The sequence below is a fragment of the Nicotiana sylvestris genome, chromosome 8 (genome assembly GCF_000393655.2).
Source record: "Nicotiana sylvestris chromosome 8, ASM39365v2, whole genome shotgun sequence".
Taxonomy (NCBI): domain Eukaryota; kingdom Viridiplantae; phylum Streptophyta; class Magnoliopsida; order Solanales; family Solanaceae; genus Nicotiana; species Nicotiana sylvestris.
The window spans coordinates 11,671,826-11,695,121 of record NC_091064.1 but is presented as its reverse complement, the minus strand read 5'-3'; the positions used below and the strand labels follow the sequence as shown (position 1 = coordinate 11,695,121).

Here is a 23,296-nt window from a genome sequence, read left to right as displayed (position 1 = left end):
ATAGCGCGGTACAATACTACGTTTGTTTGTTGTCTTGTCAATCTGAAAAGCTGACCGATAGCAAAAAAGCTATTTTGTTTCAGAAAAAGTGAATATGTATAGCGCGGTACAATACTACGTTTTGTGTGTTGTCTTGTCGGTCTGAAAAGCTGACCGACTGCAGAAAAAAGCTATTTCGTTTCAGAAAAATTGAATATGTATAGCGCGATACAATATACGTTTTGTGTATTGTCTTGCCTATAAATAACAGATGCATTCTAGTTATTTCTGCGTTTAACAATAACCAGTAGAAAATATTTCCATTAAAGCAAGGTTTTTCTTTACGCTTTAACAAATGTTTGAACCCCATTATGTGCCAAGGTGCGAGTGCGGCAAAAAATGCATGATGGCAGACTGTTGGGATGATGGTGAAGCTGGACGCCGCTACTGGGCATGTATGAACAAGTTTTATAGGGTTCCCGATGAACCTGTTTGTAATTTTGAGGTATGGATTGATGAACCCTGTCAACAGTAATACTACAAAGAAAAGTTGCAGTATTTTCATTGTTTGTGTTTGAGACAGTGATAAAGAGAGCGACAATCCAAACGAGAAGTTACGGAGTTGAAGGAGAAACTCAAAGAGGGGAAGAAGAAAAAAATAAGCTGGAAGACAAATTTAAGTGGTTGGAACAGAGAATACTAGGCGGTCGTGACTAAACAATGACATGAACATAATGAGCGTAATAGTGTATCTTTATGTTTCCCGTGTCATGTGTTTTCATTAGTTGTACTGAATTTAAGTTATTTTAAGTTTTTATGTTTGTGTTTGTATTGTAGTGTTAAAATAAAGAAGAAACGGGATAATAGAAACATAATGCGCATATTATGTAAGCATAAAAAATTGTTGTTATTATTTACATAAAATACAAAAAAAAAAAGAAAATCAATGAGTCCAACAACCCTTGTGCTTCAATGCAGCCGTTGACCTGAGGTGCATCCCCTCCCGTCCGAATACACTATCAGGATCATCCTCATCATGTCTATTTATATGAGGATGCACTGCACATGATCATCAGTTGGGTTGGCAAGGTCGGTAGAAGGGGTCGTCGGTCCATCAACAACCTACAAAAAAATAAGTAAGCTCAGTATATGAAAATGTATATTGGTAATGTACGTGTTAAGTCAAAAATATTTTCTTACCATGGTCTCCTCGGGCTCCTGAATATAAGCATCCATGGTGTCCTCATCATCGCATAAAGTGGCCTCCGTGATGGGATGGGATGAAGCCTTAATAAGAAGATAAAAAATTAATTTATGGCAAATTATTGAGAGAAAAAATAAATTAAAATTTAATAGTAATACAAACATACCTGCACCTGTGATAGATCCGCTGCACCCGACGATGATGAGCCAAAACTCAACCTGCGCCCACTATCCATATCTCGGGTTGGCCGATCCTCAGCTTCGGTCGATGGGACTGAAAAGAACTACTCTATATTTGTGGTGAAGCTCGTGCCCGTAATCAACAATGGATCTGACGGGGTCACATGCGATGCTAGCAGCTCCAGCTGAAGGCTATACGACGACATACTGCTGGGAGGCTCGTCTTGCTGAGGGATGTAACCTGGCTGATCAGCTCCAAGATCCTCATCATGTGCCTCAACAGGTGCCTCAATGCCTCCTTGCTAGGGACCACCTCCTCACCGACCCCCATGACCCTGTGGGGCACCCCCTCCTCATTGGACATCCCTGCATCGTCCCCGTCCCCTTGGGCGTGGGACAAGCCTACCTCGTTGGTGGTGCTCTAGCGCCACATACTCAGGGTCGTGATCTAAGCGCTTGCCCAGTTTAGCTCGCTGCAGTGTCCGGAGAGCTAGCTATGTCACCCGCCGACCATACTCAGCGACCGCAGGATCGCCGACATGCTGCTGCATCTGCAGTCCCAACTGGTAGAATAAATGATGACCAATAGCCTGCACAACATTTAAAATATTAATTACAAAACGCTATATCACAGTTATAAGTAAGAACACCAAATAACATAAGTGCCTCGTGCTTCCCGGCGTATAGTGTGTACCGACCGCCAGCTTGATTAATGGGGTTCCCAATAAAAAGTAGGGTAATGCAGCGGTACCAGGACGTATAGATCTGAATAGTCATCGCCTGGATCTATGAAGGTGGGGGCGGAATTAGGTCCTCTCGCCCCTCCCAAGTATGGACCTGCGCTCTAGCCATGCTACAAATGCATCATCCGTCCTCGTACGATCATCCCGCTTATAATATAAAGCCTCCCATGTAGCCCCCCTCGGTATAGTCTGCGGACGGCCAAACTGGCGAAGTACCTTCTCTGTGGCATGATGCTCCATAATATCGAGGCACATGAGCGGGACGGAAGTGCTCCAAATCAGTCGGCCGACCGAGCAATAATCGGGCAGGCCACCTATCAAGTCGTCGTTGTATGACGTCCAGATGAAATATCAAATAATAATATAAAAGTAAGTATGCACAACACAAGTGAATTTATAACAAGCAAGTTTAGGTACACATTTACCTGTGCGCCCTCCAGCATATCCAATACATCCCTGACAATGGAAAGATTATGATGAGCATCAATGGCTTGGTAATTTCCATGCCTGAGAACCCACCTCGTAGCTAGTGGGAGAAACGGAGGCTCTACATCCGGAGGTAATGGTGGTAGAGGTGGCTGCAACAACATGAACCGCTCCCAGGCCCAAACCTAACATACAAGGTTGACGTAAAGTTTAAGAAAATTTTTGACTAGATAGAATTGGAAGTAATGAACAGAGTATTCGAATATGTTGTTACATGTAGAAGCGGCAGAAAATCACATACGTCGCTTCGGGTGCCCATGCTTGCCTGACACATATTCCTGTACAGGTAAACGAGAACAGCAGCACCCCAGCTGTACTAGGGTAAATCATCTAGCTGCTGAAGATGATGTAGAAATCGCAAACTCACTAGATTTCCCGAAATGTTCGGGAACAAGACACCCCCAAAAAGAAGGAGCAGCACCAACCTTGTATACCGGTGAATATGTAGATCATCTGTCTCACCGGTGATGTTGGGGTGCAATATCTCCAAATGCTGTCTAATAGCTGTCAAAGCCATGCGACTGGCCTCTGAAGCTGAAGTCTCAGCCTGTGGCCTGAAACCAGTGAACTGCTGCAGCAAGTCCCAATATTGGTCACGCGATATAGATCTCATAGACTGAGGCAGTACAACAGCCAGTCCATCAGCAGGCAGCCCATATAAAACCTCAACATCCTGCAGCGTGATGGTGGCCTCGCCAATAGGCAGATGAAAAGTGTGCGTCTCCGGTCGCCACCGCTCTATCAATGCCGTGATCAAAGACCAGTCGAGCTGCAGCCGCCCAATCTCAAATATCCTATAGAAGTCGGTATCTCTCAGGCGCTGGACTATGCGGGGATGGAAATCTATGCCCCTCATAAAGTCCCACAAGTCATCCACTCTCCTGGCGCAGAGAGTCTGCTCCAGTAGCTCTCCCTCCCATACGTCGGCGGACCTATGATCGCCCTGTAACACTAATAGCTCATCTGAGAGAGGTTCAGGATGCACATGCGGCACATCCATGTCGTCTACTATAAATTAAATAATATTAATTGTGTGTTTGTTTTGTAAATAATTAATATTTAATTATTTAATTGGACAGAGTATATATCTAATTTCAATGCTTTTCATAATTTTGTTTGTTTTATAAATTAAATAATTAATTTTTAATTGGACAACATATATATCTATGTGTTTCAGGCTCAATATTTGAGGCCCAGTAGCACCAAGCTATCCTGAATTCTTATGTGTGTCAATTTCAATACTTTTCATAATTTTGTTTGTTTTATAAATTAAATAATTAAATTTTAATGGGACAGCATATATATCTATGGGTTCCAGGCTCGATATTTGAGGCCCAGTAGCGCCACACTTTCTGAATTCTTATGTGTGTCAATTTCAATATTTTTAGAATTTTGTGTGTTTTATAAATTAAATAATTAATTTTTAATAGGACAGCGTATATATATATATGGGTTCCAGGCTCGATATTTGAGGCCGAGTAGCACCAACCTTTCCTTAATTCTTATGTGTATCAATTTTAATATTTTTAAAATTTTGTGTTTGTTTTGAAAATTAAATATTTAATTTTTAATTGGACATAGTATATACCTATGAGTTACAGGCTTGATATTTGAGGCCCAGTAGCACCAAGCTATCCTGGATTCTTATGTGTGTCAATTTTAATATTTTTCATAATTATGTGCGTTTGTTTTATAAATTAAATAATTAATTTTTGTAAATTATAATTGGACAAAGTTTTTTGTTTGATCTATCAATATAGTAGATACTTAAACTACAGAGATTCTACGCTAAAAGACTCTACATTTTACTACGCTAAAAGACTCTATATTTTACTACGCTAAAATGCTCTATATTTTATTGCGCTATAAGGGCACTAGTCTTTAAGCAAATAAATAATCTAAACAAAATAAAAACAACAAACATATTTTAATAACATAACATTCACGAAATTACATATAAAACAGTAAAAGAAATTTATAAACATTTTTATTAGCAAAAAAAATTATTTCTCAACTTTTAACGACTTTCTTTAAAACACTAATATCTTAATCCGGATAAAAATAACATACTAATCTAATCGCAAACAAAACACAAAATAACATGGAAACATATTCAAGACAACTAATATGCATTATTATACGAGTTTCGACATAAACTAAATCGGAATACCTCGATTTATGTTTTTAGAAAAGTCGAAAAATTAAAATTTTGAGCCTGAAACGAGAAAACCATAACAATAGAAGGCTTGGGTTGGATGCGGGACCTACAATATTATCTTTTTGTGTGACGGGTGGGGTCTGTCGCACCTCCTTTTTCCGCCCCGGCGAGGGGCGTAGGGAGTTTTCTCCAATTAAAGGACAGTCGAAACGGGATTTGTTTGTTTGTTTCAGAGTCGCCACTTGGGAATTTTAAGGCGTCCCAAGTCACCAATTTTAATCCCTGAATCGAGGAGAATATGACTCTGTTTATTATTCTGCGAACCAGAAATCCGGATAAGGAATTCTGTTAACCCGGGAGAAGGTGTTAGGCATTCCCGAGTTCCGTGGTTCTAGCACGGTCGCTCAACTGTTATATTTGGCTTGATTATCTGATTTTATACAAATATGGACTCATGTGCAAGTTTTATCTTTTTACCGCTTTCATTATTATATTTTTTAAAGAATGTGAACATCGTTTAAAAACATGTCTTTGGATTGGGTCACATAAAATGCATCCACGATCCGGAACGTATTTTTATTCAATGTTTTGGGATTTGGATTTGGGTCGCATAAATGCATACCCGTGTTTAAGAATGTATTATTATTATATCGCGCCTAAAGCAATTAGCGATTTATTACTTTGGGGTAGGGCCGTGAAATTTGCTAAAACGACTCCTCCTTAATTCTAAGCAATTAAATGTACATTTATTGAGGGCCCCGCAATCTATACATTTTATTAAGCGAGGCTCATCTCATTTATTTTCCTAAATGGATAAATCTTAAAGCGACTACATTTTGCTATTTAAAATTAGTCTCTAAAATGAATAAAGAAAATCCTAATTAATTACGTTTTTTTTATATTATTATTATTAAGAAAACATGACACGCTAATTGCTTGATTAATACAAATATTGATGAAAAAAGGAATTTTATTCTTAATTTCGAAAATTATAAATAAAATAAAAGTTCAACAACTAATATTCAAGATAAACAAATATAGCTAGATTAAAACTCAACATTGTTATTTTAAAAAAATATTATTGAGATTAATTATTCACAATCATTTGAAACTAGATTTAACCATATTTACTAAAGCTTATTAGAAAGTTTGTTAGACTTAAACGTGCTTCTAATCTTGCTTAAGCTTAAGTCATGTCTTAATGCCTAATTTACGATGTTTAATTTAAATTCGTGTCTTAGCTAAATTTAGCTACTTGTTCATGATCAACCTATAATCTTGAAACCTTCATAACTAGTGAATTAACCTGTTTTGCCGAACTGATTTATTACAGACTAACTTATGATATTATTTTCTTATTCCAGTTATTATTTAGTAATTCATGAAATAGCTTAAATAAAATCAACAAAAGGAACAAAGAAAAACGAAATTAAAACTTCAAATTTTCATTCTTCATATGTATTCATGCTTCATATTTCGGATTACAATAACCAGCTTTTCAGTTGTGTACCTGATATTGGAAGCAAAAGAAAATGAATATGAGAATCAGCAGCAGCAGTAAAATCAGTACAACACAGCAACAATAGCCCAGCAACAGTAACAAACCAGTGGAGTAGTAATCCAAAAAAAAACAAAATCTTCCAGCTTTGATGAAACAACAATTAATTCTGATTTCAAACAACAAAAGAAAGCAGAATATTTTTTTTTAGTTTTTATTTTATTTTATTTTGAAAGCTTAAATATTTTCGGAATTTATCTTTCTCTTAAATGTTCAGCCCTTTTTTCTCTCTATTTCTGTATTCTCTCTGTCTGTCCATGTGTTTTTTTTCTTATCTGTCTCTCTGTATTGTCTCTGTCTTGTGTTCAAGACTTCATATATATAATCTCATCCCATAAATCTTTTAATCAATTAAATCAATACTTTTTCTCTACCCAACCCATTATCTTCCCACTCATCCCCATTACATTAAATAAACATATCACACCACCCCATTTCATTTTGTCCCCCATGCCTAACATAAAATAATGCAAGATTCCCCCTTTAAATTTTGTCTTGTCCCCCCTTTATATTAAATAACTATATCACAACCCACCCCATTTTCATTTTGTCCCCCATGCTTCATATAAACAATTACAAAATGTACAATTCCTAAACTACCCCTCCGACCTTACTGAAAATTACCAAACTACCCCTGAACGTACTACAAATTACCAAACTACCCATCAGCTATAACACATCAATTAATCAAACTTAACCAAAATATAGGCAATATGATTAATTTCTAACAATGTTCAAACAACAAATTTCATGAACATGATTTCTTCAACATTTCAATAACAAATCACATGAACATGATTTCAACCACAAATCATATGAACACAAATTGAACAACCAAGAACAACTAAAATTTGATTGAACAATATTTTTAGCAACAACAAACCTATTTTCGGATTTAAACAACAACAACAATCAAACAATGAAGATTTCTAAATTCAATCATATTGAACTTAATATCAACTCTAACAACATTACAACCAACAATTCCTATATTAAACTTTAAACAACAAGATTATGAGACAAATTCAAGAAATAATCATAAATGATAAACAAGAAATCAAACTATACAAATTTCGGATTCAAGATCATCCAAACAAAGTATGAACATGAATGAATCTATTTTAACACAACAAACATGACGGATTAAAACGATTAAATCAATATATTTCCTTTAACACAACTAAATTCTTTTTAGACAAATAACAAGATTTGTTGTTAGAAACAATTATGAACTTAAACTTGAACTTAACAATATTAACAATTTCTAAAAATACATAAACACATGAAACAAATTGAAGAAATAATCAATTAAATTTCAATTTGAATCTAACAAACATCAAACTAACAAATATTCATTCTAACAATAAAACAAACATGAAATAAACATGAAAAACAAATTAATTAATTTACCATTTGAATCTGAAAATTAAAATCAACAAAACACATGAACAAACTAAAATTATTTCAACGACGGACAAACAAAACAAAAATTGAATTATTTATCGATTTTGGATCCGAAAAACAACGAACAAAAAATATGGACGAAATTTGAAACATAAACCAACTAACCGATTCAAAAACATCGACGAAGACGAAGATGATGGAGAGGCATGAAGCAGTAGGGAGCTGCTGCGACGAACAGCAACAACATCGCGGCAGCAGCTATGGCGGATGGCAGCAGCTGGTCGAGGAGATGGAAGATGCAGCAACGGTCCGAAGCAGCGAGCAGCAGCACGGCGCGGACAGCCATGGACGACGTCGAAGCTCGTCCATGGCTGGACGTATTAGAAGGCAGAAGAAGATGGAACGCAGCAAGCAGAAGCAACTGGTCGACGACGTCCATGGCGGAACGGACTGCTCCTGATGGCAGCGTGCGAGCTTGGCCGTGACGAGCAGCGGCGATGGGAGCTTCGAACAACAGCTGACTCGTCGAGGCTGTGTTCGTTTGGTTGTTTGGTTGAGACAGAAGCAGCAGCGACATAGACGTCGAGCTCAACGAGCTTGAGCTCGACGAGCTTTATCAATGGCAGACGGGGAGGGGCGTTGTTTGTTTGACGAAGATGAGGAGCTTTGGGCAGCAGCTATGGCTGCTTGGAGACGAGACGAGGTATGTAAGTGTGTGCGGGGTGACAATGAGAAGCCATGGATGAGCTTGAGGGGGTGGGGGGAAGCCATGGGAGCTTGAGAAACTTGGAGAAGAAGAAGAAGATAGGAAAGGGGGGGGGGGTGGCGGATTGGTTAGGTCTTTTTAGGGTTTTCTTCTATTTTTGTTTTTTGTTTTGTGTTGTTTGTAAGATAATAGGATGTTGGGTTATGGAATGGGTCGACCCAGTTCGAAATGGACTGGGTCGTAGGGAAGATTGGGCCATTTTTTGGGCCTGTGGCTTGAAATCGAAGAAGATGCCCAATTCCGACTTTCTTTATATTTTCGCTCTCTTTTCTTCTTTTATTTATCTAAAACTAAATTATAAAAATACTTAAACTATTATTAAGAACTAAATTAAGTTTAAAAAACGCAAATTAACTCCCAATAACAATTAACGCACAATTAAATAATAATTAACCATAAAATTGTATATTTGGACATTAAATGCTAAAAATGCAAACGATGCCTATTTTTGTAATTTTAATTTTTGTAAAACAAATTTAATTACTAACAATTGTAGAATTAAATCCTACATGCAAAATGCGACATATTTTTGTATTTTTTATTAATTTAGCAAATAAACATGCACAAACAAATACAAATAATTATTCAAAATATCACAAAATATCACAAAATTGCACACCAAGAAAAATTACTTTATTTTTGAATTTTTTGGAGTAATTCTCATACAGGGCAAAAATCACGTGCTTACAGCTGCCCCTCTTTGCCCGAAGACACGAAGGGTTTTCGTGCAAAGATAAAGCGAGCGATTTTTGCCATCTGAGTATTCCGTTGAAGCATTTTTTGAAAAAGATTTGACCGAACCTTTGCTTCAAAGGTTTCCTACATATCCTGGGCTAAAAAGGAACCAGGTCAATGTAGTTCGGGAAATTTTGGTAGCTGGGACTACCGTTGGACTGCAATGTTACTGTTGTTGCATGCTATTACTACTGCTTACCGATCTCCTTGTTACACCATGCTTAAAAGAAAACAAGAAGCTAAGCTATACTGCAATTTTTCTTGTTGCCTTGCTTTCTTGTCTGCTTGCATTTTTTTCCGGTGTTTTTCTTCTTTTTGACACATGCACTTGAGTTTGCGCTGTGACCTCTTGTTGCAACCTTCTGCTTCCCGGTGCTGGGGATTTTTATTGTTTCCTGCTGGGGATTCCTATTGTAACCCTCTGTTTTATTGTCCTCTGACTTGATCTTAAAATGTATGCCTCTGTTGTATGGGCGGGCTCCCAACTTCAATACTTGAAAATTAAAGACTGAAATGTATGCCTCTGTTATCTGGGCGGGCTCCCAACTTCAATGCTTGAAATGTAAAGACTGAAATGTATGCCTCTGTTATCTGGGCGGGCTCCCAACTTCAATGCTTGAAATGTAAAGACTGAAATGTATGCCTCTGTTATCTGGGCGGGCTCCCAACTTCAATGCTTGAAATTTTAAAAATAAGCGCCATTCCTCTCTTTAGGCGGGCTCCTGACTTCAACCAATACACCGCCATTCCTTTCTTTAGGTTGGCAAGATTTCAACAACTTTTAAAAACGCCTTTCCTCTCTTCAGGCGGGCTCCTGACTTCAACAACAACTTTGAAAATAATCGCCATTCCTCTCTTCAGGCGGGCTCCTGACTTCAACCAATACATCGCCATTCCTTTCTTTAGGTTGGCAAGATTTCAACAACTTTTAAAAACGCCTTTCCTCTCTTCAGGCGGGCTCCTGACTTCAACAACAACTTTGAAAATAATCGCCATTCCTCTCTTCAGGCGGGCTCCTGACTTCAACCAATACATCGCCATTCCTTTCTTTAGGTTGGCAAGATTTCAACAACTTTTAAAAACGCCTTTCCTCTCTTCAGGCGGGCTCCTGACTTCAACAACAACTTTGAAAATAATCGTCATTCCTCTCTTCAGGCGGGCTCCTGACTTCAACCAATACATCGCCATTCCTTTCTTTAGGTTGACAAGATTTCAACAACTTTTTAAAAACGCCTTTCCTCTCTTCAGGCGGGCTCCTGACTTCAACAACAACTTTGCAAATAATCGTCATTCCTCTCTTCAGGCGGGCTCCTGACTTCAACCAATACATCACCATTCCTTTCTTTAGGTTGGCAAGATTTCAACAACTTTTAAAAACGCCTTTCCTCTCTTCAGGCGGGCTCCTGACTTCAACAACAACTTTGAAAATAATCGCCATTCCTCTCTTCAGGCGGGCTCCTGATTTCAACCAATAAATCGCCATTCTATTCTTCAGGGGGCTCCTGATTTCAACCAATAAATCGCCATTCTATTCTTCAGGGGGGCTCCTGACTTCAACCATTTTTTTTTATTTTTTTTTTCAATTCAAACTTCTTCTTTTTTTAAATTATCCTAGGAGAAAATTCACAGACTAGGATTTGATATCTTATCTTAGGAGTAAGATTCATCGGACTAAGATTTGATATCTTATCTTGGGAGAAAAATTTCATCGGACCAAGATTGTGACTCTAGGAGATAAATCGTCAGACTAGGTCCATTTTGTTGTGATCTTAGGAGAAAGATTCATCCGACTAAGATTTTATCTTGGGAGAAAAATTTCATTAGACCAAGATTTTGACTCTAGGAGATAAATCGTCAGACTAGGTCCATTTGTTGTGATCTTAGGAGAAAGATTCATCCGACTAAGATTTTATCTTGGGAGAACAATTTCATCAGACCAAGATTTTGACTCTAGGAGATAAATCGTCAGACTAGGTCCATTTTGTTGTGATCTTAGGAGAAAGATTCATCCGACTAAGATTTTATCTTGGGAGAAAAATTTCATCAGACCAAGATTTTGACTCTAGGAGATAAATCGTCAGACTAGGTCCATTTGTTGTGATCTTAGGAGAAAGATTCATCCGACTAAGATTTTATCTTGGGAGAACAATTTCATCAGACCAAGATTTTGACTCTAGGAGATAAATCGTCAGACTAGGTCCATTTTGTTGTGATCTTAGGAGAAAGATTCATCCGACTAAGATTTTATCTTGGGAGAACAATTTCATCAGACCAAGATTTTGACTCTAGGAGATAAATCGTCAGACTAGGTCCATTTTGTTGTGATCTTAGGAGAAAGATTCATCCGACTAAGATTTTATCTTGGGAGAACAATTTCATCAGACCAAGATTTTGACTCTAGGAGATAAATCGTCAGACTAGGTCCATTTTGTTGTGATCTTAAAATTCAATTTTTTTTCCAACACTGTTGGGGATATAAGTGTTATCTTTTTGGGATAACGTTGTTGAGGATAACGCTGCTGGGGAATTTTATCCCTTCAAATCGATGCTTCATTCTTCTGGAAGCTGTTGGGGATGACAATGGCTTTTGCTTTTTCTATACACCAATTTCATCTCTTTGGTTCTGTCTGCTGGGGATCAATTTCCTCCATTGGAAACTTATTATGTTAGGGGAAACCCTGGTTCAAAGACCACTTCCTTGGTGCTATCTTTATTCTTCCCCAAATGGGTACCTGATTTTCCAGAAAATTTTCTAACTGAAAAGAAAATTTTCTGCCCCAGTTTGACAATCTTTCTTGTGGCATGCATTTCCGACATCAATGCCATTTCCTTTACCTGTTTTAACTCAAACAAAATTTGTTAGCTTAAAGCGTGGTAGTTGGTTGTGATACTCCACTGGGATGACTTTTCCCTTTCTCCTTCCTTGCTCTGCATTCCACAAGGGACGATATTATTTGCTGGGGATAATCCTTTTATGCTAGGGATATCCCTCTTCTTTCGTGACATGGCTCGGAGACTTGCATTTTTCCGACCTTTTAGTCTCGCATGAATGTTCCAAGTCATGCTTATTGCTCTCCTTGTTTGTCCACGGGCTCTGGTCTTGAGGTTTAATAACCTTTGATTTCGGCAAGGATATCCCTCTTGACACTCGTCAATCCTTTTGCTGGGGATATCTTTCTTGACACTGGCCTTGCGCTTGTTCCTTGCTGACTATACCATTCGTATGTACTAGTCAGATCTTATCTTGGAAAGCTGATGGCCTATTTTGAAGTCATTTCCCACTGGTTCTGACCAAACAGACTCTACTGGGGAAATTTCTATGAAAGGAAAAAGGAAACAGAATAAAAGACAACGGAAAGAGATGACTCTTTAACAAAAGAAACTATAAATAATAATCTATCAAATGCAGATACCGACTCTATTGGTCATGACATGCACATGTGGCCTATCTTCTGCCGTCAATCGTCTTTCAAGACCTTCCCTTGACGATTCCCTATCTGATTCCCAATCTTATTCGACTTGTAGTGCCCGAAGGGTTTTCACTATCAAGCCTCTCTCATTTTGGTTTTCTCTCAGCTTTCATCGCCTTATGGTGCCTGTGAAGGTTTTCACCGATAAGACTCTCTCATTTGTATCACTTCCCAGCTGGGGATTTGGAGTGTTGCCGGTATGACTCTCTCTGCTGGAGATTAGAGTCCTTTCTGCTGTGGAACAGAATGTTATGTTCGCCGGTAAGACTCTTCATTTGTCTGACTTGGCATCTTTTGAAGACTGATCAGAAGGTCTTTCTTTGGACCGTAATGTGGGTTTTTGGACAGGCTAGAAAGAAAGGGTATTAAAGGCTCAAAAACAAAATAAATTTGGGATTAAAAATTACAACATTCGGAACCAATTTTTTGCTTCCCACAAGCGCAACCCTTGCCCCAGTTTCTTGCTTGGGGATTATTTATTTATTATTTATATTTTTTGTTTTTTAATTTTTTTGTTACACTATGCACACCATGCACATTATGCACACTATGCATCCTATGACCGAGCCGTGAAGCGCCTACGTATCCTCTTTGAGGAATCAGGTCAAACGTAGTTCCCAAATCCTCTTTTTTTTTCATTTGACTTTCTTTTGTTTTTTTTCTTTGTTTTTTTCATTTTTTTTTTCGTTTTTGTTGATTTTTTTTTCTTTTCTTTTTCTTTACCCGTATTTCCTAGTCGTTGCTATTGATTCCGAACGAGGGGTATGAAAGAAAATAAATAAGGCTCAAAAGGGTAACAAAGGATAAAGTGTTTAGGTAGCAGAATAAAATGCCTTCGTCATTCCAGTCTTCAAAACATGCCAAGTGCAAACAACATAATTGAACATAGACTTCTAGTCTCTTCCGATGGTGCTGGACTTGACAATTATGTTAAACACTTGCTTTTCATTTGTTATTTCTAAGCACTGCTGGGCGACACTCTCACTCTCATGAACGACCCTCATGCCAATTTGGCGAATCTTGCATTTAACGGTTTTCTTTAAGTTTTACTTGCCCTAATTCCACATGACTCGGGCTTCAAATAATCTCACACCGTTCTTATTTCCTTTAAATGGTCTGATCACCTTTCCAGAGTTTTATAATTACCTTTTAAGACTAGGCCCAAACTGTGTGCGCATGTCATGTCCCTAGAATCGGCATTGAACGAAAATGACAAAAGGACTAAACAAAAAGATGATTGGAAATAATAAAAGACCGGCTTTTGTATTAGACTACCGGCGAAATGGTTTGAATAATAAAATAAACAAAACAACCAGATTAAAATCTTAACACAACCTCAACGAGACTTAAACAAACTGATACGACAAAAATGGAAAGATAAGAAAGTTTGACACAAGACAATATTCGGATTACAACCCTCAGAATAATCCGGACAACAGAAATGACAACAAAATAAGCCACCAAAAGCTTCTCTCTTGCTAACCAAGGAACGGAGCGTCCTCCCACTTTATCAAAATTGGCATCTTAGGCACTGAGCTTTGCATTAATATTGTCGAGACCATTGCCAACTTCAATATCATCAACCTTAGTCAACAAGTCCTAATAGGATTTGAGTGTTTCTGTTATCAAGTCTGATCCCCGCAAAGTGTGCTTCTGGGTCTTGTAGTTTCGGCTTACCACAAACAAACCACCTTCTTTCTTTGCGATTCAAAACAGGTTAGAATGGACTCAGTCGGTCCTCATTATTAACAACATTTTTTTTCATTTTTCTTCTTTTTCGATTTTTTTTCATTCATTTTTTTCTTTTCTTTTTTTTTCATTTTTTTTTCATTTTTTTGTTGTGGTCGAATCTTATGGAGATTGCCTACGTATCATGACCCCGCATGAATCAGACCTTGCGTAGTTCGGACCACTAAAAGATAAACAATAATAAACATTTTTTCGATTTTCATATTAAAATAAACTAAAAAAAATCAAACAAACCACATATTCTAATTAAAGATTTATAAACGGCCAGTCTCTTTCCCCATTTGACAAATGCAACCAAACGGCTATTTTTGCAAAGGTGGCCCCTTCCAATTCTCACATGAATTCTGAGGCCGGGGAGGATTATTTTGACACTTTACAAACTTGTCCATTCTTTTACGAAAATAACTTTTCGACAACTGAAAGACACTCTAAGGCTATTTCGGCAAGAACGGTTCAAGGCGCGGCCGAAGCTGGCTCGACTTATTTTTTGACTAAAAATTCAAACGGTATTCACCTAACTGCTGACTCTTTGTTTTTTTTTTTCAAATTATAATGAAAACGTGGAGTTGCAAACACGGCCCTTCAGCGCCTCGGGGACGAAGATTTTTAAGGATGTGCGGGTCAACTGGACAAAAAATCCTAAACATTACCCAAAAGGTGGTTGTTTATGCGAAGTCAGTCTTCCGGCGTTCTCTTCGGGAACATTCGGCTATTTATGACATAACAACATCACCAGACTTATTTATGACTCTTTTTATCGTTTTTCAAATTTAGAAAACTCAATATTGCAAACACGGCCTTTCAACGTCTCGGGGACGAAGATTTTTAAGGCTGTGTGGGTCAACTGGACCAAATCTTAAATATGACCCAAAAGTGGCTGTTTATGCAAAGTCAGCCTTCCGGCGTCCCCTTCGGGAACATTCGGCTATGTCTTGATAAAACAGCGTCACCCGACTTCTTAGAAATTTGACATATATATTTTTGGTAATTTTTTTTTAAAAGGGGAACTTGGACATCACCCGACTTATTTATGACAAAATTAAAATCTTGACATGTTTTTTTTTGTTTTTTTTAATTTGTTTTTTGGCCTTTTTAGCAAAAGGTGGGGTTGGACCCGATGAGGGTTGCCTACGTATCTCACATCCGGTGAGAATCAAACCTGCGTAGTTCGGGCCAATTAACCGAACTATTTTAAAACAGGATTTTTTTTCTTTTTCAGCAACAAATAACAAAACCACTTTCAAAGCAACGACTCTTTTCATTTTCATTTTGAATTTTTTAGAAATGAATAATAAAAAAAACTATTTTAAAAGTAAGACTCTTTTTCATTGTCATTTTCAGGGGAAGACAAACTATTTTCCTTTATATATATATATATTTATTTATTTATTTTGAAAAATAAGACAGAACAACGATTTTTTTTCTTTCTATTTTTTCTTTGCTTTTAATAAAACAAACTAATAAGACATTTTTCTTTTCAAAATTTCGGCAGAGTTTTAACAGTATTTGGGCATTGTTTTTTTTTTCAAAAATAAAAAATCAATTCCCTAACCGCTATTTTTTTTCAAAATCAAAATATTATTCCTGATATTCAAAAGTCAGTCAACATACAAGTCCGTATCAAATAAATACGCACGTAGCAGCAAGTAAGATGCATCAGGATGGTCATTTTCATTTTTGGGTACACCTGTCCTAGACAGACCCAACCCCTGTGTTGAGCCTCCAAAGTCAAATGCACGTGATGCAAACAAATGTTCCTACTAGGGATCCGGCATGAAGCTGAGTTATTCTAAGTGAAAAAAAACCTGAGGCATATTGTTCTAGCCCTGGCTCACCCAAGTGGACAGCTTGAGCCGAAATGGGGGCAACGTACCGGGAGCACGAAAGTCTGCCCGGCCTGGTTACTTGTCCCAACTTCGTCTTATTTGGTATGACTTCTAACAGAAAGGTGGGCCACGCGCACGTGTACACCATAATTTTAGAAGACTCAGAAAGAAGAAGGGTTTCGTAACAGTTGTATATACACAATTCAGATAATATTAAAGCGGTAAAAACATCATTTAGCACATTAGGCATATATTATGTAAACATCAGATAATAAATAAAGCCAACTATAACAGTTATTTTAAGCTCGAATTCTTGAACCCTGAACCAGTGGTTCTGGGTTTTGTCCCCAGCAGAGTCGCCAGAGCTGTCGCACCTCCTTTTTCCGCCCCGGCGAGGGGCGTAGGGAGTTTTCTCCAATTAAAGGACAGTCGAAACGGGATTTATTTGTTTGTTTAAGAGTCGCCACTTGGGAATTTTAAGGCGTCCCAAGTCACCAATTTTAATCCCTGAATCGAGGAGAATATGACTCTGTTTGTTATTCTGCGAACCAGAAATCCGGATAATGAATTCTGTTAACCCGGGAGAAGGTGTTAGGCATTCCCGAGTTCCGTGGTTCTAGCACGGTCGCTCAACTGTTATATTTGGCTTGATTATCTGATTTTATACAAATATGGACTCATGTGCAAGTTTTATCTTTTTACCGCTTTTATTATTATATTTTTTAAATAATGTGAACATCGTTTAAGAACATGTCTTTGGATTGGGTCACATAAAATGCATCCACGATCCGGAACGTATTTTTATTCAATGTTTTGGGATTTGGATTTGGGTCGCATAAATGCATACCCGTGTTTAAGAATGTATTATTATTATATCGCGCCTAAAGCAATTAGCGATTTATTACTTTGGGGTAGGGCCGTGAAATTTGCTAAAACGACTCCTCCTTAATTCTAAGCAATTAAATGTACATTTATTGAGGGCCCCGCAATCTATACATTTTATTAAGCGAGGCTCATCTCATTTATTTTCCTAAATGGATAAATCTTAAAGCGACTACATTTTGCTATTTAAAATTAGTCTCTAAAATGAATAAAGAAAATCCTAATTAATTACGTTTTTTTTATTATTATTATTTAAGAAAACATGACACGCTAATTGCTTGATTCATACAAATATTGATGAAAAAGGGATTTTATTCTTAATTTCGAAAATTATAAATTAAATAAAAATTCAACAACTAATATTCAAGATAAACAAATATAGCTAGATTAAAACTCAGCATTGTTATTTTAAAAAAAATATTATTGAGATTAATTATTCACAATCATTTGAAACTAGATTTAACCATATTTACTAAAGCTTATTAGAAAGTTTGTTAGACTTAAACGTGCTTCTAATCTTGCTTAAGCTTAAGTCATGCCTTAATGCCTAATTTACGATGTTTAATTTAAATTCGTGTCTTAGCTAAATTTAGCTACTTGTTCATGATCAACCTATAATCTTGAAACCTTCATAACTAGTGAATTAACCTGTTTTGCCGAACTGATTTATTACAGACTAACTTATGATATTATTTTCTTATTCCAGTTATTATTTAGTAATTCATGAAATAGCTTAAATAAAATCAACAACAGGAACAAAGAAAAACGAAATTAAAACTTCAAATTTTCATTCTTCATATGTATTCATGCTTCATATTTCGGATTACAATAACCAGCTTTTCAGTTGTGTACCTGATATTGGAAGCAAAAGAAAAGGAATATGAGAATCAACAGCAGCAGTAAAATCAGTACAACACAGCAACAATAGCCCAGCAACAGTAACAACCCAGGAAAAGAGTTTGCAAACCAGTAGAGCAGTAGTCCCAAAAACAAAAGCTTCAAGCTTTGAATGAAACAACAACAATTAATACTGATTTCAAACAAAGAAAGCAGAAGATTTTTTTTTAGTTTTTATTTTATTTTGAAAGCTTAAATATTTTCGGAATTTTTCTTTCTCTTAAATGTTCAACCCTTTTTTCTCTCTATTTCTGTATTCTCTCTGTCTGTCCGTGTGTTTTCTTTTCTTATCTGTCTCTCTGTATTGTCTCTGTCTTGTGTTCAAGACATCATATATATAATCTCATCCCATAAATCTTTTAATCAATTAAATCAATACTTTTTCTCTACCCAACCCATTATCTTCCCACTCATCCCCATTACATTAAATAAACATATCACACCACCCCATTTCATTTTGTCCCCCATGCCTAACATAAAATAATGCAAGATTCCCCCTTTAAATTTTGTCTTGTCCCCCCTTTATATTAAATAACCATATCACAACCCACCCCATTTTATTTTGTCCTCCATGCTTCATATAAACAATTACAAAATGTACAATTCCTAAACTACCCCTCCGACCTTACTGAAAATTACCAAACTACCCCTGAACGTACTACAAATTACCAAACTACCCATCAGCTATAACACATCAATTAATCAAACTTAACCAAAATATAGGCAATATGATTAATTTCTAACAATGTTCAAACAACAAATTTCATGAACATGATTTCTTCAACATTTCAACAACAAAGCACATGAACATGATTTCAACAACATTTCAACAACAAATCACATGAACACAAATTGAACAACAAAGAACAACTAAAATTTGATTGAACAATATTCTAGCAACAAACAATCCTATTTTTGGATTCAACAACAACAACAAACAAAGTATGAAGATTTCTAAATTCAATCATATTGAACTTAAAATCAACTCTAACAACATTACAACCAACAATTCCTATATTAAACTTTAAACAACAAGATTATGAGACAAATTCAAGAAATAATCATAAATGATAAACAAGAAATCAAACTATACAAATTTCGGATTCAAGATCATCCAAACAAAGTATGAACATGAATGAATCTATTTTAACACAACAAACATGACGGATTAAAACGATTAAATCAATATATTTCCTTCAACACAACTAAATTCTTTTTTTTTAGACAAATAACAAGATTTGTTGTTAGAAACAATTATGAACTTAAACTTGAACTTAACAATATTAACAATTTCTAAAAATACATAAACACATGAAACAAATTGAAGAAATAATCAATTAAATTTCAATTTGAATCTAACAAATATTCATTCTAACAATAAAACAAACATGAAATAAACATGAAAAACAAATTAATTAATTTACCATTTGAATCTGAAAATTAAAATCAACAAAACACATGAACAAACTAAAATTATTTCAACGATGGACAAACAAAACAAGAATTGAATCATTTATCGATTTTGGATCCGAAAAACAACGAAACAAAATATGGACAAAATTTGAAACATAAACCAACTAACCGATTCAAAAACAACGACGAAGACGAAGATGATGGAGAGGCATGAAGCAGTAGGGAGCTGCTGCGACGAGCAGCAACAACATCGCGGCAGCAGCTATGGCGGATGGCAGCAGCTGGTCGAGGAGATGGAAGATGCAGCAGCGGTCCGAAGTAGCGAGCAGCAGCACGGCGCAGACAGCCATGGACGACGACATGGTCGACGTCGAAGCTCGTCCATGGCTGGACGTATTAGAAGGCAGAAGAAGATGGAACACAGCAAGCAGAAGCAACTGGTCGACGACGTCCATGGCGGAACGGACTGCTCCTGATGGCAGCGTGCGAGCTTGGCCGTGACGAGCAGCGGCGATGGGAGCTTCGAACAACAGCTGACTCGTCGAGGTTGTGTTCGTTTGGTTGTTTGGTTGAGACAGAAGCAGCAGCGACATAGACGTCGAGCTCAACGAGCTTGAGCTCGACGAGCTTTATCAATGGCGGACGGGGAGGGGCGTTGTTTGTTTGACGAAGATGAAGGAGCTTTGGGCAGCAGCTATGGCTGCTTGGAGACGAGACGAGGTATGTAAGTGTGTGCGGGGTGACAATGAGAAGCCATGGATGAGCTTGAAGGGGGGGGGAAGCCATGGGAGCTTGAGAAACTTGGAGAAGAAGAAGAAGATAGGAAAGGGGGGGTGGCGAATTGGTTAGGTCTTTTTAGGGTTTTTTTTTTTTTTTGTGTTGTTTGTAAGATAATAGGATGTTGGGTTATGGACTGGGTCGACCCAGTTCGAAATGGACTGGGTCGTAGGGAAGATTGGACCATTTTTGGGGCCTGTGGCTTGAAATCGAATAAGAGGCTCAATTCCGACTTTCTTTATATTTTCGCTCTCTTTTCTTCTTTTATTTATCTAAAACTAAATTATAAAAATACTTAAACTATTATTAAGAACTAAATTAAGTTTAAAAAATGCAAATTAACTCCCAATAACAATTAACGCACAATTAAATAATAATTAAGCATAAAATTGTATATTTGGACATTAAATGCTAAAAATGCAAACGATGCCTATTTTTGTAATTTTTAATTTTTTGTAAAACAAATTTAATTACTAACAATTGTAGAATTAAATCCTACATGCAAAATGCAACATATTTTTGTATTTTTTATTAATTTAGCAAATAAACATGCACAAACAAATACAAATAATTATTCAAAATATCACAAAATTGCACACCAAGAAAAATTACTTTATTTTTGAATTTTTTGGAGTAATTTTCATACAGGGCAAAAATCACGTGCTTACAAGGTCCACTCGGAATTTTTTTGGAGAAAAAGAGAGGGGAGGACCGTTGTTCTTTTAAAATTCAAATGGGGCGTTTGTTTCTGTCGTGGGGAAGAAGAAGGGGTCTTTATTTAATAGGTATAGTGCGTTATAATACCGCGCTATACTTTAACAGCAGTAACACTGTTAAATTATAGCGCGATATTATACTATGTTATATATAAAAAGGTATCTTTTTTTATACAGTAAAAACGTATTTTGAGTTCAAAAAGTTGGTATTTAGGTTTACTCGACTATAATCCAGTAGTACGAGCGTAGCACATGTGGGTTAATTAATCGTATATCATGAGTTCAAACTATGTGTAGATAAAAATATAAAAGTAATATTTAAGTAAATAAGGGTAGAAGAACAAATTAATTATCCACCGAAGTTAGATCATACGTCGGTTGACCTTCAATAATATCTTGATTAACTAGATAAACTCAAACATCCATGATCCAACGGATAAAGAAAGTGCAAACATGTTTGAGAGATTTGCACAAATATGATATTTCAGTGTCATTGTATAAATTGACCTAGTTTAAAAAAGTTTTACAAAAAATTGATTCGATCCCACCAATAGACAGCAACATGCCAACATCTTGGCGAATAACCAATATTTCAATTTGATGGGCAAAACTTTTGGATTGTTAGAATTTTTTGCCGAATTTTGACCGATCGTTGGTATGAGCACGTAATTTTTGCCTCACAAAAAATATCCCTACAAAATCCACAAAAATAGACTTTTTCTAATTACTTTTTAATTTTATAGAATTTTTAGGATGTTTGTTTGTATTTATTTGCATTTAATTGCATTCATGCATATTTAGAAATATTTTAAAAAAAAATCCTAAAAATCCTCAAAAATATTTTTTACTTGTTGCATTTTAGATTTAACAACATGTTTAGGATGTAATGACACATTAATTGCATTGTTAAAAAATAAAAATCACAAATGACATTCAGTTATTCTTCTTTTCTTTTTACATTTGTAGTTAATTAGTCGATTAGTTAATTAGCCTAATTTTGAATTAAAACAAATGAATATGTTATTTTGCAAATTAGGTTTGATATAGGATTTAATTAAGAGTGACCATTTAAAAAAAAACAAGGTGAAGGCAAAAATTGAAGGAAGCATTCTTGCTGGGCCAAATGGCCCAAAAATTGCTCAAATTAGCTCAGCTTAGACCCACATGGATCCGGTCCAGTCCCACCCAAGACCAAATGACATCGTTTGGGCGTCAAGCTAATCCCAGCCCTTCATCAAACTTAATCTAACGGCCCCGAACTCCCCATCCCTTTCCCTTAAATCTGTCCAAACAGACCCCTTCCCAATCCCTAGAGACGCCTTAGTTCCCCTATCTCTCTTATCTCTCTCATATCTTTAACAACCACCTTCTGCCACCGCCGGAAATCGCCTACAGCGGCGGCGCCACTGCAAAATTAACACCACACAATCTTCACACCCTCCTAAATCTTACCCCCCCCCCCAAATCAATTTCTCCAAAAATGTCACGACCCAAAATCTAACCATGTTGTGATGGTGCCTATCGTGTTACAAGGCAAACCTATTTTCCAAATTATTACTACTAAACCGATTATAAGAAATTAATAAAATATTTGCAATAATTTAATTCCTGATAAACTAAATCAACTCTAAATATAACTAATATAAAATACGAAAACGAGTCCCAAACATCATGGTGTCACTAAGTCATGAGTGTCTAAAACTGTAAACTAAGATATATAAACTATCTAACTGTCCAAAAGAAGAAATGATAAGAGGAGTAACAAGGCCCTGCGGACACTAGCAGCTACCTTACAGTCTCCAAAGATAGCCGACCTGAACTTAGCGATCGCCGCGCTCTAACTCACATGGATCTGCACATAAAGTGCAGGGTGTAGTATGAGTACAACCACCTCAGTAGTAACAGAAATAACTAAGGAACTGAGCAGTAGTGACGAGCTAAGTAATACAGTCCAATTATTTATTTTCACAATTTACAATAAACATGAATAAATAGGTAAATTCCATAAAACTAACAAATGCCACAAAGAAATTAACAGGTAAATGCAGCAACATCAAAAATAAATGCAACCTCACAGCAATGTCACTCCATCACTCATCACTCGCACTCAGCACTCAACACCCAATACACTCAACACTCTGCGCTCACTGGGGGTGTGTACAGACTCCGGAGGAGCTTCCAATCCCAAACGCTAAGCAAGGACAACTCACGTGCCATCATATCAATACCTGGATCCGCACGGTCAACTCACGTGCTATGTGGACAACTCACACGCTATGGTATCAATATCCTCACAACCAGGCCCTCGACCTCACTCAATCATGTACCTCACTAGCCTCACCATCATCGACAAA

General features: G+C 36.7%; 1 protein-coding gene across 1 annotated transcript; it reads right to left on the bottom strand.

Moving 5' to 3' along the window:
* Nucleotides 1-1,856: 1,856 nt before the first annotated feature.
* Nucleotides 1,857-3,591, bottom strand: LOC104215337 (serine/threonine-protein phosphatase 7 long form homolog). The gene is made up of 4 exons (XM_009765121.1): nt 3,017-3,591; nt 2,833-2,902; nt 2,531-2,716; nt 1,857-1,952 (listed from the first exon to the last, which is right to left on the bottom strand). The coding sequence occupies exons 1-4, from the start codon at nt 3,589-3,591 to the stop codon at nt 1,857-1,859; spliced, it is 927 nt and encodes a 308-aa protein (XP_009763423.1).
* Between the last annotated feature and the right edge of the window lie 19,705 nt (nt 3,592-23,296).